Below are 16,416 nucleotides of genomic sequence, written 5' to 3' on the forward strand. Positions count from 1 at the left end.
CTGTTTGCACCTTAGTTTCTCGATTTATAGAACGATAATGTATCTACTCAATTTTGTAAAGCACTTTGGGATCTACCAATGAGAGAAAGTTGGAGTGAAAGGCCTGTTCTGATGATTCACCCTCCCAAAGGAAACCAGAGTGCCTCCAGAAACATCTCAGAGATAAACGTGTGTTCTGACAGACCACTCTGACCATCCACTCTGTGGATGGATTGTCGGACTTCACAATCTTCTTCCACAATTGATATGGTGACCTCCCAGTTGTCTCCTTCCATCGCTTTGTCCTCACATGTCACCTTGGTTTATTGATGATGAGCAACAGATGAAGTGAGAGGGGAGATAGCTGGAGTGCCAGGTGTGGGGTGCCAGGCTGCAGATGGTTGACAAAGGTTTCTTTAGATCCTACACCATGGGGCTACCAAAGTTATCTGAAGCAGGTGAGATCAACATATTCCTTTAGTATGTAAGAGTGTGAAGCTGACAGAGTTCTCCATGAGGGCTCCTCAGTTTTGGAATTCGGTCCCTAACATCTCCTGCTGCTTTGTGTAAATGGGCCAGCTACCTCCTGAGCATCCACGTGTGGCCTGAGGTCATTCTGCGGGCACCCTACCGCAGTTTCTCTCTTCTTCAGCTCAGGGCCCTGTAAATCAAACTATCAGAACAACTCTGTTTTGGTGCAGCATGCCCTCCTTTGGGGCTAGATTTATTACCATTAAAGTCAGTTCCAAAATAAAGTTCTCAAAAAGCCCCATCAAGTCCATATTTCCAGTTTCTTTCTCCCTTGGGGTCTCTCAGGCCTTCCTTGCATGGAGCCCTGTTCCCTGAAGACTCAGGGTTCACTGCTGGAGCCTATTCACTCCTAGTGGACTTGTCTGTTCCTCCCTCTAAGCATCCCCCCATGTCCTTGTCAAAGTTAGACTCAGGACTCACAGTTTGTCAGACCACTCTGTTTTATTAGCACAGCGCTCTGCTAATACACCTAGATAATGTGAGCACCATACAAGACACAAACTATCTTATTTATACAGATAAAAGGGCAGGAGTTTAGACAAAGGGACAAAGAAAGCAACAGACAGGAAAAACCACCTGTGACACAGCATGCATATTCCACGTCCTTACTGATTGGTATCGATCTAAGGCTAATACTTTTCCAATTGCCCTTAACGGGTTGCATGTTCTATGCTAATGTCTGTGTTCCTGCACCTGGATTGCAACATTCCAACAATTTGCTTAAAGGTGCAGACAACATTTCTTTAATCCATTCTTATTTTTACAATATAATTAATTCTACTTTCACATCCTGGAGCTCCTGCGCTCTCTGCAGAAGAATCAGATCCTCCATACCATACCAGCTGGGCTAATTGTATGGGACTGACTGCACCAGGCCCCTGACCTTAAGGTGCAGGTTATCTCATTACAGTTTGAAATAGTTCATTTTTGTTTGTTTGTTTACTTATAGATCATGCTGCAAACCCCATCTACTTGAAACAGACCTTTGGGTAATGTAGTGGTGTGGATTTTCAGGAATCTATATGGTGAATTCCAGTTTTCTGCCTGGATTCTTTTGAGAAGGAAATTTGCATTTTATATTTTGTCATATGTGCCAGTTTCTGGATTAGGTGTTCTTTCATGTTTCATACTTTGAAATAAATTAAACATCAGAGCAATCACTATTGCATCTAATTGGAAATGTTAGTCTCTGTTGGTGTAGACATGCGATAGCTACTGCAAAAAATGATTTTGTCTAATGCAAAACATGATGGAAGAGAATGGTAGATCATGAACACTTTCTGGTGAGCATAACAAAAACAGAGGTAAAAACTTTTAACCAGATCTAACATACATAACTTTCCTATAGTACCAGATTGCTGCATTGTATCATTGTACAAAGTAGGAGGGCAACAACTGAAATTACTTTCCGTGTCACAGTAGTACTTCAAGACCTCATTATGATGGGCACGTTCATAGATACAGCCCCAAAAAGATTAATGTAAATTGGCAAGACAGAGAGAGGGAAGTATTATCCCGTTCCAGAGACGAGGACCAGGTTATCAAGGTGATCTAGAAGTCTGTAGTAGAACTGGGGCTTCAAACCGGATCTGAGTTACAGTCAATACTTTACCATAATGCCATCCTTCATCATCTCATTGGAAAGAAATGGTCTGTAATGTAAAAGCAGCAGAGAGTCCGGTGGCACCTTACAGATTAACAGACGTATTGGAGCATGAGCTTTCGTGGCTGAAAATACCACTTCGTCTAATGTGTGAACATATGCACAAATGCTCATTAAAGCTGAGGGCCTTTTTTCACTTAATTCCCCTTCTGTCCTAGGTTTTTTCCAGCCATTTCCAACTTCAGATGAAGCTGCTAACATAGTGGCTGCTCTTTAAGTTCACTGGCTTGGAAGATTCAACCATTTCTATTAAATTACCTATTTTAAAGACATGAGATGTTTCTGAAACTGATAGTTTTTATATCTGGTGAATTTTTGAAGCCATGGCGTGCTCAGTTAAAAGCTTAGACAGAACACTATAGTGCAACTGATATATCTGAGGCATTTCATGTACCAATTTAGTTCTTTCAGTGAAAAAGTTTTAATGTTCCTGTTCTCAACAGCTTACTCGATATCAAGCAAGGACCTGTTTGTATAGTCGATTAACCTATAGATAAAAATACACAAGTCTACTTTCCAAGTAATCAGGTTGAATATCGAATTGATAGTCACCAGTCTGTGACCACAGCCTTTATAGTGACGTAGATGCTACAGCAAGTTATTTTCACCCGTTGACTTCCTTCACTGTATACCTCCTGCCATACGGGGACAATTCATCCCAGACCCATGACCTCTGGTAATTTTTATTGAGCAACATAGTCCATGGGGGTAAATCGCACCATCTTACTGATCGCGCAGCCGAGGAGCTCCAGATATGTGTCAGGTCTTGGGATTAAGCTGCAGAAACTAAGCGTCACACTCAACAGATGTATCTGCTAGGATGATATATATTATAGACATGTTTCTAGTTATGACTGTTGCTCATGTGGATAGTACTCAGGGGAATGTCCATATCTTATCTCAGTTTGAGTAGTTTGTGTAATCCTTTTTGCAATTTTTAATATAGGGTTACTGATCTATTACAGGATATCTCAGCACACTTTAAAAGACAATCACATTGCTATTTCCCAGCTCTCCCACATGAATTTAAGTGAAATTGTGTATATCAGGAGCTTGCCATTTGATTTTAATTGGAACTTGTTGTGATACCATCTGGTCCTAGGACTTAAACTGGTTTAAAAGATCAATCCCAAACCACCTCTCTCTCTTTTTTCTTTTTTTTTTTTTTTGACACCCCAGTCTCTGAAAGTATCAGAGGGGTAGCCATGTTCTTCTGGATCTGTAAAAGCAGCAAAGAGTCCTGTGGCACATTATAGACTAACAGAAGTATTAGCGCATGAGCTTTCGTGGGTGAATACCCGCTTCAACGGATGCATGTCATATCCGACGAAGTGGGTATTCACCCATGAAAGCTCGTGCTTCAATACATCTGTTAGTCTATAAGATGCCACAAGATGCTTTGCTGCTTTTACAATCTCTGAAAGTGCATCATCCTTACCTACCCTGAACCCATTCTCTTCCAGATATCTCCCCAACAATGTTGTAATGAAGACTGATGCAAAGAAAAAATTTAGCCTCTGCAATGGACATATTCTCTTCAGAATGGCTTTACTCTGGGAGTTAGCAGATCTGCTGATTTTGCACTTTTGATATATGTAATGTCTCATTTTGTTTGTCTCTCTGGCTACTTCTCTTCATATGCTCTCAATTCCATACTTCTCTTGGCTTCACTTAGGTGGGGTTTCCATTTTCTTAATACATTTTTGGGTCCCTCCTTCATGTTTCTTCCTTCTTTGTCTGCCTTTCTCGATCATTTGGTTAGATTGTGGCCAATTCCCTTACTGGCAGGTTTGCTGGCCCTCAGGGGTTTGCCATTGCACTTCCCCCATGCTGTATTGCCCCATACATGAATGCTATTTCAGGTTATGTGGATTTGGTTTGGTTTCTGTTTGAAGGTATTTAGTTTTAAAAACACTGTATAGAGAGCTGGGTCTGAATCCTTCACTGTGAGAGATTTGAGATTCTGATACAAATTAGGTTTAATTCTAGATTAGATTTAGATCTAATGGGTCTGGGCCTGATGCCCATTAGAATAGAAAGATGGTCATACGATTAAAGTACTGGACTGAGAATTAAGATGGTATTCACAGCTTGGCCATAAGAATCTTCTAATTTTGGGTGAGTCAGTTAAACTTCTTGTGACTCAGTTTCCCCATCTGTAAAATAGGTATCGGTCTGTGTAAAATATTTTGACATCTTTGAAAATCTCTCTGGAAGTGCAGTGTTATCTTCAGGCCTGCACTTCTGAGTTATACAACACTCAATGCTTTGTGATAGTCTCCCTACAGAAAGGTTAAATGTTCCTTTTATTTTGTATGTCTTTGCCCTTTCCTTAGTGTCTTTCCATTTTCTCTTTTTAAAGTCTATTAGTTGCTATGGAAACAATGTCACTGGTATAGGTGAGGCCTAAATTGCATTCCCAAGAGCAGTGTACAGGCAGTTAATATAATAGCATGAAATTCATATAATGCTTTGTGAATTAAGGAGTTGGATGGATTTTTTTGATGACCTTGTCAAATCAGCTGTCACATTGCAAGGGGTGACGTTTGCCACAACCTGGCCCCGTCCCTATCTCCAAACGGGTGCCCATCTGTTATGAATGGATCCTACTTGCTTCTAAGTCATCTGGGCCTGGGTATTAACTGGTCACTGTTCCTAGCTCTGAGGGTCTCATGCACATTCCCATGTGAGACCTCGTGTCTGACATTCTTCTTGGGCAATAGGATCTTGCAGTCTGGCTGACATAAACCCCAGAGCTACAAGCCTTTCTGAATCCCCCATTGCTTCTGCATGTTCCCACAGTTTCACTTTTCTGTGGGCATGCCGAGCTTCTGATTAACCCCTTGAAGGACAACATGTTAGGCAAATAAGGAACACAGGCTTAGCAAAGTCATTTCCTAGACATAGGCCCTATGGCCCAGATTTTGAAGGTATATAGATGTTGCAGCACTTAGCATCTCGTCACCCAACTTATTTGGGACCTTAAATTTCATTTTCTAAAGAGATTTAGGCACTTAAGTGTCTGAATCCCATTGGCTGTTGATAGACTTCAGATTCTTAAGTCAATAAATTTCTTTTGAACATGAGATTTAGGCTCCCAAATCAGTTAGGCATCGAGACACTGAGCACAGCAACACCTAAATACCTTTAAAAATCTGGGTGCTTATCAAAGCACACTAGATTTACTTGTCTTTGAAAAACAAGTTCATGAACAGCACTCCTCCACTTAAGTCTGAACACATGCCTTCCATAAGTCCTGGGTTTGTTCAGTGTCCTTGGGTGCTAGACAGCCCTTCCTACCTTCTCTTTCTCCTTAAACTGCTCTGTTTTTATTTAATGGTGGTCACCCCTCCTCCTCCTAACTCATCCCCTGTTGGCTTCAGTGTAGCCCTTCAAAGCTGATAGCCTACGAGAAGAAAACCCATTGTTCTAATAGGAGAGTCATTCAACACTGATGACCCTTGATTGCTCTGTCACAGCTCCTCAGACATGATCTTTCCACTAGGTGTCAAGCTCCTACTATAAAATGGATGTTATAATCCACTCAGGATGTTTGTAATACAACATGAAGGTCACACACCCATACAAAGGTTTTATTATAAGGTAGGGCCCCTGGAATAAAATAGGGTTCATAAAAACAAAATAGAGTTCACAGTTTGACACGGATATATCCTCAATCTGTCACCGCTCCATTTAATAAGCATTTTAAATAACTGATAAGATCACATAAACATTAATTAGAATTGCCAGCTGATAACAGTATCAGGCAGGCAATTTGTAATGGTTACAAGTGCAGTTTATTTGCTAAGGTCACAACAAATACATTGCTCCTGCTCCAGGTGCTTGCTCTGATAAATAATGGCTTAATTTTTTAAGGTGAAATATTTTCAATATTTAGGTCCAGAATGAGGTTAAGGTCTTGGTCCTCGTCCTATTTAAGGTGATGGGAAAAGCTCCTGTTGCCTTCAGTGGTGCAGGATTGAGGCCAAAATAATTAGTTCAACTAACATTCATTCAAGTTCCTTGAATCTTTAGAATTGGGTTTGACAGTCTTAAGCAGTTTTCATCATTTTCTTGTGATGTTTTGGCACTTCTGCTCCTGGTCAGAACCTGAAAGGGCAGAAATACATGGAAACAAGAAAACATTGGACAACCCTTCAGAAAGGTTTGTGTTGATGCAGGGTTGAGATGAAAGGGGATGGAGGAGAGCACTGTGGATTTCTTATTCTGATGCAGTTTGCTAATCCTTAGAGTATCTAAACTTGCTTTGAATGTATGGAGGAGATGGAGCTCTACTAATTTAACTGTTCTACCCGTAAATCTTTTTTCTAATCCTCAACCAAATCCCAAAGTAATTTACATAATGTTGCTATTATACTATGAGATACCGAGGAGTTTGGGGCTTAATATTTCATTTGTCTCGTAACTTGGGATGTAATTTGACTTATAAGATGCCGTCATCTTTTTTGGCATCAAAAAATAAATCTGTAAGATCTTCTTCTAATTATGGTGCAGAGGGGAAAAATCAATATTAAACAGTCTGTGATGCTCATATTGTTAATGAAAATCTAGCTACCCCTGATTTAATTTTTGTATTTTGAAAATAGATTTGTTGGAGATGTCCCTAATGTAAGCCACTAGCTTTTTGACACACAAAAGTTTCTGCCTGGAGTTTGGAGAAAGGGGCAAAAACTAAATTTCCAAACATTTGTTTGAATTTTAAACAAACTATGCATCACACTGTTTTGTTCGCTTTTGGGAGATATCTGCCATTGCAATTAGAATTGTGATGATAAGAGTTGCTCATTCTTCCAGGGAACAAATAGTGTGATTTCTGTAGTTGATTCCAATGAAGCAACACAGCTCAGACTTTGAATAGCAAGCCACAGAGTAAATAACATTCACCATAAATTTTGTTGAGTAACTTTGAATAATGGATTAATCGGAGAAAATTATCTTACGCTAACAAACCACAAATAGGGCTGGAATTTACTGAATTACTTATTCATTAGATTATTTGTTCAGCTCTTTATTACTTATTTATGTATCACCATGCTAGTTCTACTTGCTTGACAGACAAGGGCTTGGTTGCACAAAAGGAGTTAAACACCTAGAAAATTGCTGTACTTCACAAAGCCAAACTCAGGCACTGAGGCTCCTCTACAATGAATGGGGAGAGACAGGCGCCTTAATCTGAAAATCATAAAAGCAAGCATGCTAGGCAGGGAGCCCTCCTAGGCTAGCTAATGGGAGATGCTGACCAGAAGGGGAAGGTCCATGGACACCTGAGAGTCCACATACTATGTCTAAGATTTTCAAAGGGGTCTGCCCCTCCATTTGAAATTTTTAGGGTCCCCAAATGAAAAAAAGGTTGAAAACCACTGATCTACACCATTTTAACAAGAAGCCAGGAGGGAGGAGGAGGACCTCCCTCATAAATTTCAGCCCAGTGCTCAGGGTGCCCATATGTGCTAAACATTCTGAGGGACATCCTCCTTCTCCCTTTCTTCAGCTGTTTTGTGTGAACTCATCTGAGGGGCCCTACCCGGTAGCTGTGCCCAGAGGGCACCTATAGGATTGGGCCCCGCACATGACTTAAATGGTCAAATGCCTGTCTTCCCCCGGTTTGTGAATCACTTTGTGGCTTAAGTGGAAGATAGGTATCTGGGTTCCTAGAGGGAGGCAGCAGTGCACATGTCCAGAGGCAAAAACATAAGCACTGAGGGAACTTGTACCCTGAAAAGCTGGTATCAGCTGAGTCTAGGTACCAGCAGAGTTCAGCAGGAGTTTTGTACATTACAGTGGTCCCCAAACTGGGATTTAGGGTGTCTACGCAGCAATAAAACATTCATGGCTGGCCCATGTCAGCTCACTCAGGCTTGTGGGGCTATAGAAAATTACAGTGTTGACGTTTGGGCTCGGGCGGTGTGGACATACCCTTAGGTGCCTAAAACAGAGACTTAAGCACCTGACTCCTTTTGTGCATCCAGGCCCAGGTGTCTTGCTAGAGGGTTTTTAATCCAAGGCCCTGATGCTCTTCAGAATTTAAGCTTAGAGTAAATCCCCCTGGGCTAGGAAGGCTTGTCAATGGAGTTAGGTTTTTTTCTCCATCAAAACTTTCAAATGGTGAATTGCAGGATCTCTTGTGAGTTTGGGTAACCCCCATGCCCCTACAATGAACCTTGTAAGTTAAGGAATGGGGGACTACGGTGCTTCCTAAGGTTCAATGGGACACTTCCACACTTGCAGGAATGTTCTGCACACCCCAATGTTTGTTCTCATTCCCCATCAATGCATATGTTTTGAGCTCCTCTGTGGTTTGCAGCCAAAGCATTCATTCCTTTAACTAATCTCAGGAGGAAGGCTTATCATTCTAGTCAATTCAAAAGGATTTTTAGAGTAACTCTTACAGAAATCTATTTCTAAGACTTAAAAGGCTCTGTGTCACTAACTTCTATAGGACTTCTTTCCTTACGAAAAAAGGTGTCTGCTGTGTCTGTCTCCTTAGCTTCGCAAGCAAAGAGAATTTCTGTGTCCTCTGGGCCGAGCGCAAACCAAATTAGAGGGGTGGAAAACAGACCAGATGTGATTAAAGAAATCGCTTAGAATCTTGCACATTTCAGTTCAGGTTTTCAAAACCACAAGACATACTGTATTCATGTGGCTTCCAATATGCCAGTGTTATGTATACAGGGATAGTACAAAAAAATGAGGCAGACTGCCAGGCCCCTGTAGACTTTTTAAGGATTAAATCAAAGGGTGCTGGAGAGCCGTCTTGCTGACTTGCTCTCCTTTTTATCACAGAGATAATCTGCACCCTTCTGGTTCCTGCCTCCTGGTGATGCTTCTCAGACTTCTTCCAGGCAGTCTTCAAGTCTCACGCAGACTTGGTTTTAGTGCCATCACTCATGAAGTTAAACATATTTTCTCTGAAAGACCATGGCATCTGTTAATTCACACTCTTAGTTTCTCTTCTAGCCCCACCATAGCTGTAATGTAGTTACACTGAACTTCAGCAGCATTCTATTTGTGTTACTATTAAACAAGCAAAGACCCTTCAGGCATTTAAATACATTTTCGATTGTATTTTTAAAGACACTGTCAACTAATTTGGTCTAAAAATGTATCCAATTTTAAAACGACAGCTTCTTGTTAAAATGGCCTTTTGAATTTCCTAAATACAGTGGTCACCGATAAAAGCATGGTCTTTGCCCACAGCTATACAGTGCCATTTGTTTCACAGCATTTTCTCCTCTTAGAGTAGGAAATAACTGTGGGAACAGTGTTGAACTTTTCAAGTTACTGTATTTTATTTTAATAATCACTCTATGGTAAATTACTCAGGTGATGGGTTCTCTATTTTGAGATGAGTACATGGGATAGGCTAAGGTCAGGAGCTGTATTTCGTGAGGGTATTTCTAAATAGATAAAACTTATTTTTCTTTCATATTATGTGGCTTCTCGTTTTCCATAGAAGGGTAGGACTTTCTGCCTCCTGGAGTCTGTTATAGCACCCAGTTAGAAATAAATATATTAAGCCAAATTATGCTCAATTCCATGGAATTCAATCTCATGTAAGTTATTGTCAGGTACGTATTCGTGAGAAGTGCAGCTGAGTAACAGAGCAGAGTTTGGACCAGCCTTTCTGCTGAACGTGGTGTTAATGCTTAACTTGACTGGACTGTAACAATACAACACATTTCACAAGCATCTTCTAATTTTTTGTTGCTTGCAGAACCTCCCACGCCCATTGCGCCTCCTGAACTGCTGGCTGTCGGTGCCACCTATCTGTGGATCAAACCCAACGCCAATTCTATCATCGGAGATGGGCCTATAATACTGAAGGAGGTGGAATACCGTACAACCACTGGGAACTGGGCAGAAACCCACATCGTAGACTCCCCAAATTACAAACTGTGGCACCTGGACCCCGATGTGGAGTATGAGATCAGAGTGCTCCTCACCCGCCCTGGTGAAGGGGGTACAGGGCCCCCTGGGCCTCCACTCACTACAAGAACAAAATGTGCAGGTAGGGGAATCTGATGCTTTATAAACAGCACTGTGGTTTTGGATTAAATGTTTTGTGACTGATACCTGAACAAAGCTGCATTCCAGTGCAAGCTGTATCTAACGCTACTCTTCTTTCTATGCGCCAATGAGTTACTGACCCAATAACAGCCAATACTCCCACCCCTCTTTTGATGTACTGTATTGTCTGGAGCACTCTTTGAATTCAGGATATGGATTGATTGTGGTATGTTTGTTTTCTTACATTCATTTTTCTGTTCAGGTGGCATGCTTTTAATAGGCATAGGCCGCTGTTTAGACATCTACAATGCATTCCCACTCATGGTATTAGTGGGAAACGCAAGAAGATAAGAAGATGACAAGCCAATGATAATCTTTTAAACTAGTTCTCTGAGCGTCACATTGACCCTAAGACAAGCTCATTATCAATGTTTCCATCTCTTAAGTGCATAGTAAATACATACTTTTCCTCTTAGGTAACTTTTGCAGTGTCAGCCACAAACAAGAAAGCTTTCAGCACTTTGTACAAACTTCAGAAATATTTTTATAATATGTAATTCTATGATTGTTTCAAAATGTCTTGTTTTGTTTTGGCTTTAATTTCCTTCCCAGACTTATTTTTTTCTTCAAAACAGTGCAAATCTTCACCCACTAATACCCATATGGCTAGTTTTGCTCTGCATGAAATTTTATGCACTGCTGAATTTATCAACCAGGGCTTTTGACTTACAGAATCAAATCAGTCTTTAAATTCATGGAGACTCCACCGTAAAACTTCCTGATGTGGACAAATCTGAATGAACATACAATTAATTTAGTTGTTTATACTTAGCAGCTAGACTTTATATTGCATATTATTGGAAAAATCTGACATTTCCTTTTATGGAATTGTGCTATAGTAAAATATGGACTGTCCATGTAAATGAAAAGCTTTCTCACCAACTATCCAGCCAGCAAGTCAGAATCTTTAGTCAGGTTCTTTGACTATTAACCTGATGCTGAATGAACAATGTACAATGTAGTATGTTATAATGATTTGTTGTAACTTTGCCGTAATAAAAATTTCCAACAAATTAATAGCATTAATGGCAAGTGTTAGAAAGCATGGGATGGGTATGTGTTTGTCCTCCATTCAAGGAGGCTGAATATCTCCTCTTTTTACCTGTGGCAGCATTTAGTGCTGTCTGAATGTTGCAGGATATTTGTGCTTTGTTCCTGCATGGAGGAATTTTGAAGAAAGGGGGTGGAGGAGACCAGTTCTGTAATCCAGTTTTAACTTCCCCGGTGAAAGATGAGCCTTAGTGTTCTGAATATGCTGTGTATTTGTCACTTGCAAAGGGAAATCAAGCTTGTTGCACAGCAGTGGAGTAGGTTAGGCATCCCACTGTAAGTTCCTTCCTTCCATACTGCTTTCTTCTCACGGTTTGGATCACATTTCTAGATGTCTCTTGCAATGGTTTAAACAAAGGAGAAAAGTTGATAGAAGATGTATCTTTCTTCCTTCCATTAGGGTAATATAGCAAGTGGACTTTAGTGAGCTCGTACAAAATATCTGATTCCAAATATTCATGTTGATGAAGTAAACCAACCAACCTGATGTCTGCAAGGGGGGTTAAAGTATTTTAAGCAGTAACTACATTTGGCCAAATATTGTCCTATGATTGGATTAAGTCAATGCATTAGTATTCATCACATACTGCCACAGCATGAGAACCCCCGTCAACCCTCCTTCCCTCTCTGAATGGGGAAGAGTAGGGAGTTGAGTGCAACGTGAAGGAAAAAGGAAGCTTCCTAACTACATTCTGTTCTCTTTGAAATGGGCATGTACAGCACTTGGCATGTAATGTTTTCTTGAGACAAATCAGCTGTGACATTCATGCAAACTGTGCAGATCTGGCACACAGGTGTTTGATGTTGCATGGTATCTGTCAGATAGGCAGGAGCTGGCAGATGGTTGGAGGGTTTCCCACAGTTGTTGCACATAGAGGGAAAGAACAAGGATACTGATGCCAGCACTCCAACACAATCAGTATTTCAGCAAGTGCCACTGTGCTCATCCTCTTGCCTTCCTGCAACTCTCTGAACACCAGAATCACTGTCAGATTCTCTCTCCTTCAGCACAAATCACAGTCTGATCGATTGTTTTAAGGGGCTAAGATGGAAACTAGTGTTGCACTGGTAATGATGAAGGTCAAAATTTGAGATTTGGGACCTATAAACCCAGATTTCTGCCTACAGACACCTGTACACTCAGGAACTGCAACACTCCCAAGGAGACATAATCCCTCAAGCTCCTGAGCGCCGTAGAGGGAGTGCACATACTACACCAGTCCTTACAAGGTACAGCATGAGCCCCTGTGTCCATCCAGCTCCACATGATGGTGAAGAGGGGAAAACGGACAGTTCAATCCTGCTTTCTCACTGCTCCCTCTTGCAGTAGTTTATGCCTTCTGGGGGCTACTGAAGGAAACAGTCTCTATAACTCTCCAATGCAGGAACTGTGATTGTGCCATGGCAGGGCTTGGTTTGCCCTGTAATTTCCTGATTTTTATTTGCAAATAAAAACTCGCACAAATTAGGTGTCTTAAACAATGGATGCAATCACACTTTTGCAGGAGCAACAAAAAACAGCATCTGCAAACTTGTGCATGTCATCTCTGTAAAGAACACTTGCTTTAAATTAAAGCTTACTTCACTGGAGGAGGAGGAAGGGCATTAGTGCCGCCCCTAATGATCACTTGTACTGTGCCCCAGATCACTGGATTTTCCTTTACTTCATATGGCATTGAGTAACATCACGAATGATGATGTAGATAATCGGACCAATTTGACTAACCAATGTCACTCTGGTTGTAATTTACTAATGAAATCTAACTGTGGAGAAGGTCACTGCGTTAATGTTAATTGTCATACAGAGGTTGTTGAGATTGATAGTGATGACATTTATACTGTGTCAAAAGCACCAGGTTGGAGAGATTCTAATGATCTAAATGTTGCATCTAAGGCGGGAGGAAAGATGGTTAGCCAATATCTGAAGATTTTATATAATATCCTCATAATGGCAACTCAGATAATAGACTGGAGAATTTAAATCATTATCCTGATTTTTCATACTGGGTGGTACAACCTCTTCAAATATCTTACTACTAGGATAATTACATCAGACTTATACAGTAACTCTTTCAAGACTGTTCTGGACAAAGAAGAAAGTGACACCATTTAACTCGATTTTTTTTTTTTAAACTGGCTAATGAAAAAAAATCAGTTTATGATGGAGCATCCTTTTAGTCATTTGTGTGTGTGTTTTCTGCTCCGCTATTTGCAAGGCCATCTCAGCAATGGGAAAACAGCAAACGTTTACACATGTATGTGGCTTTGTTCATGTAAATAGCTTTGTTTTGTGGTCAGGTCCTAAATGACTATACAGCACAGATAGCAAAACTGACTACAGAACTGGTTTCCAAGTGCACCATGTAAACTGAAAAATGATCACTAATATATTTGTTGCAGAAACCATAGGTGGTGGTTGTAAGTATAGTAGATCCACAACTTTCAGAAAGGTGACTCAGTTTGATGGTATCCTGTGAAATAATCTCCAGTACCCCTTTGATATAGGCATCTTCTACAGAGATAGGGAAACTGGGCCATAAGATTTTCAGAGGGTAGCTGTCGGTGTTGTATTCTGCACTGCTAAGGTTATGGGGCAAGTGATACTGTTTTTCCACAATCTCAGCCCGTGCACAGCTTGCTGAAGCCAACAGGAGCTGCAGGTGCTTATTGCCTCTGCTTTGGGCAACATCTTATAGCCTGATTTTTCAGTGTCATGCTCAGAGTCAGCTTTAGAACTCAGGCTCCCAGTCTTGTTTCTGGACCACTGACTCACTCTTCCCTCCCTCTTCATGTGAAGCTATGGAAAATAACTTTCAAAGTTACTATTATCTAACTTTCTTTACCGCAGGCCTTGCATCCAGCTGAAGTGTGACCAAGACTATCTTAGCACAAGTTTAGAAAGTTACTGCATCATAAGACAATTCTTATCAAAATCATCCATGATTTGTCACATTATTGATCAGAATGAGGGAAAGCTGTTTTCATGGACTTCAGAAAGGTTTTTGATTAAATAAATCCCCTATCAAAAACTGATTATGCAATGTCCTGTTTTAAATAACCATAAAAGAATTTTATTGAAGTGGATAATATCTTATCTAAACTTTCCCAATCAGTATGTATCCATACAAAAAGGTTTTGTATACCACTGATACGGTGGCTGGTTTTCCTCAGGGCAGCCTTTTTAGGACGGCAGCTGCATTTGATAAGTCTAAATTATATTCAAAATAAATTAAGTCCCTGCATGGTTTTTTATTGACTCTTTACAGGCTGGAAAAAGCCATATGCCCCAAACTCATGGCAAGCACTATCTTGACAAGTGAGTGATGGTGTATTTTGGCCTGTTAGAAAGTGAAAACAGGTGAAGTGGGGGCAGCTGAGTGAGCTCAAGCCTGGCAGAATAAGCTGTCAGCCTGAGGGAAGGGTTACTTAAGGAGCAGGGCTGGCTTTAGGAATTGCGGGGCCTGATTCGAATACCCAGTGGCGGTCTGGGTCTTTGGCGGCACTTGGGCGGCAAGGGGTGCTTCACTTGCTCTGGACCCCCTGCTGCCGAAATGCTGCACAAAACCTGGAGTGAGTGAGGGACCTCCAGCTGCCAAAGTGCCACCGAAGACCTGGACCGCCACCAGGTATGTAAAAAATATTATAAAAAATAAAAAGGTACCTAAGGCGCAGATCCTGATTCCAGGGAATCAGCCTAAAGCTGGCCCTGTTAAGGAGAGTGGAGAGATGGGAGCTGAGCTGCCTCTAAGTCGGAGCAGAGCCATAACACAGAGCTGCAGTTAGAGGAGAACAAGCTGAGTGTCATTGATGTCAACCACAAAAGCAATGGTTTAGGATTGAAGAACGGGATCAGGGATGAGCGTGCCTATGAAAGGTCTCAGTCAGATCATGTACGTGTTAGTGATTTGATCAGAGATCTCTTGACACTGGATGTGCACTTTTCAGCAATCCTTGGGTAGCTTGAAGTGGAGCAAGGTAAATATTTCAAAGTTTTTGTTTCATGGGTTTCAAAAGAATGTTTTTTGTTTGAATTTTTTCACCCAAATTTTGCAAACTGAAAATGTATGGTTTTAAGTTTCCCTGTTTTGCCACTGGAAAGGGGTAGGAAAGAAGAGATGCTTCCTTTAGATTTCACTGTTTAGTTTTCCAGGCACGAGAGCTCTTACAGATGGAGTGGATTGTAAATTCAGATTAATATGAGAACAACGCGAGGTTTATAAGACCAAATGAGATTCAAATGCTAAAATCAAGAGAGGGAAATAAAAGAAGCCCCAAGCCCCCAAATTAGTAAGGCCCTACCAAATTCATGGTCTATTTTGGTCAATTTCATGGTCATAGGGTTTTAAAAATAATAAATTTCATGATTTAAGCTTTTTAAATCTGAAATTTCAAGGTGTTGTAATTGTAGGGGTCCTGACCCAAAAAGGAGTTGTGGGTGGGGTTCAGTACTGCTACCCTTACGTCTGCACTGCTGCTGGTGGCGGTGCTGCCTTCAGAGCTGGGCAGATAGAGAGCAGTGGCTGCTGGCTGGGATTCCAGCTCTGAAGGTAGAGCTGCTGCCAGCAGCAGCACAGAACTAAGGATAGCATGGTATGGTATTGCCACCCTTCTGCGCTGCTACCTGGGGCCTCAGTACGCACCTGCCACTCTCCAGCCACCCAGCTCTGAAGGCAGCAGCACGGAAGTAACAGTGGCATGGTATGGTATTGCCACCCTTCTGCGCTGCTACCTGGGGCCTCAGTACGCACCTGCCACTCTCCAGCCACCCAGCTCTGAAGGCAGCAGCACGGAAGTAACAGTGGCATGGTATGGTATTGCCACTCTTACTTCTGCACTGCTGCTGGCAGGGCACTGCCTTCAGAGCTGGGGACTCAGCCAACAGCTGCTGCCCTCTGGCCACCTAGCTCTGAAGGCAGCACAGAAGTAAGAGTGGCAATACTGCAACCTCCCTGAAACTCCCTTTTGGGACAGGACCCCCATTTTGAGAAATGATGGTCTCTTCTGTGAAATCTGTATGGGATAGGGTAAAACTACACAAAAGACAGATTTCATGGGAGGAAACCAGATTTCACAGTCCGTGATGCATTTTTCATAGTTGTGAATTT

At 41.4% G+C, this 16,416-nt stretch overlaps 1 protein-coding gene across 5 annotated transcripts in view; it reads left to right on the forward strand.

The window, feature by feature from the left end:
• Nucleotides 1-16,416, forward strand: part of PTPRT (protein tyrosine phosphatase receptor type T) — a 715,857-nt gene that overhangs the window by 333,352 nt on the left and 366,089 nt on the right. For all 5 annotated transcript variants that reach the window (XM_075072298.1, XM_075072299.1, XM_075072301.1 and 2 more), the window contains exon 7: nt 9,909-10,202. In XM_075072298.1, coding sequence (XP_074928399.1) covers nt 9,909-10,202 — 294 coding nt within the window. The remainder of the gene's footprint in view (nt 1-9,908; nt 10,203-16,416) is intronic.

Source organism: Chelonoidis abingdonii, chromosome 14 (assembly GCF_003597395.2).
Source record: "Chelonoidis abingdonii isolate Lonesome George chromosome 14, CheloAbing_2.0, whole genome shotgun sequence".
NCBI classification, from domain to species: Eukaryota; Metazoa; Chordata; order Testudines; family Testudinidae; genus Chelonoidis; species Chelonoidis abingdonii.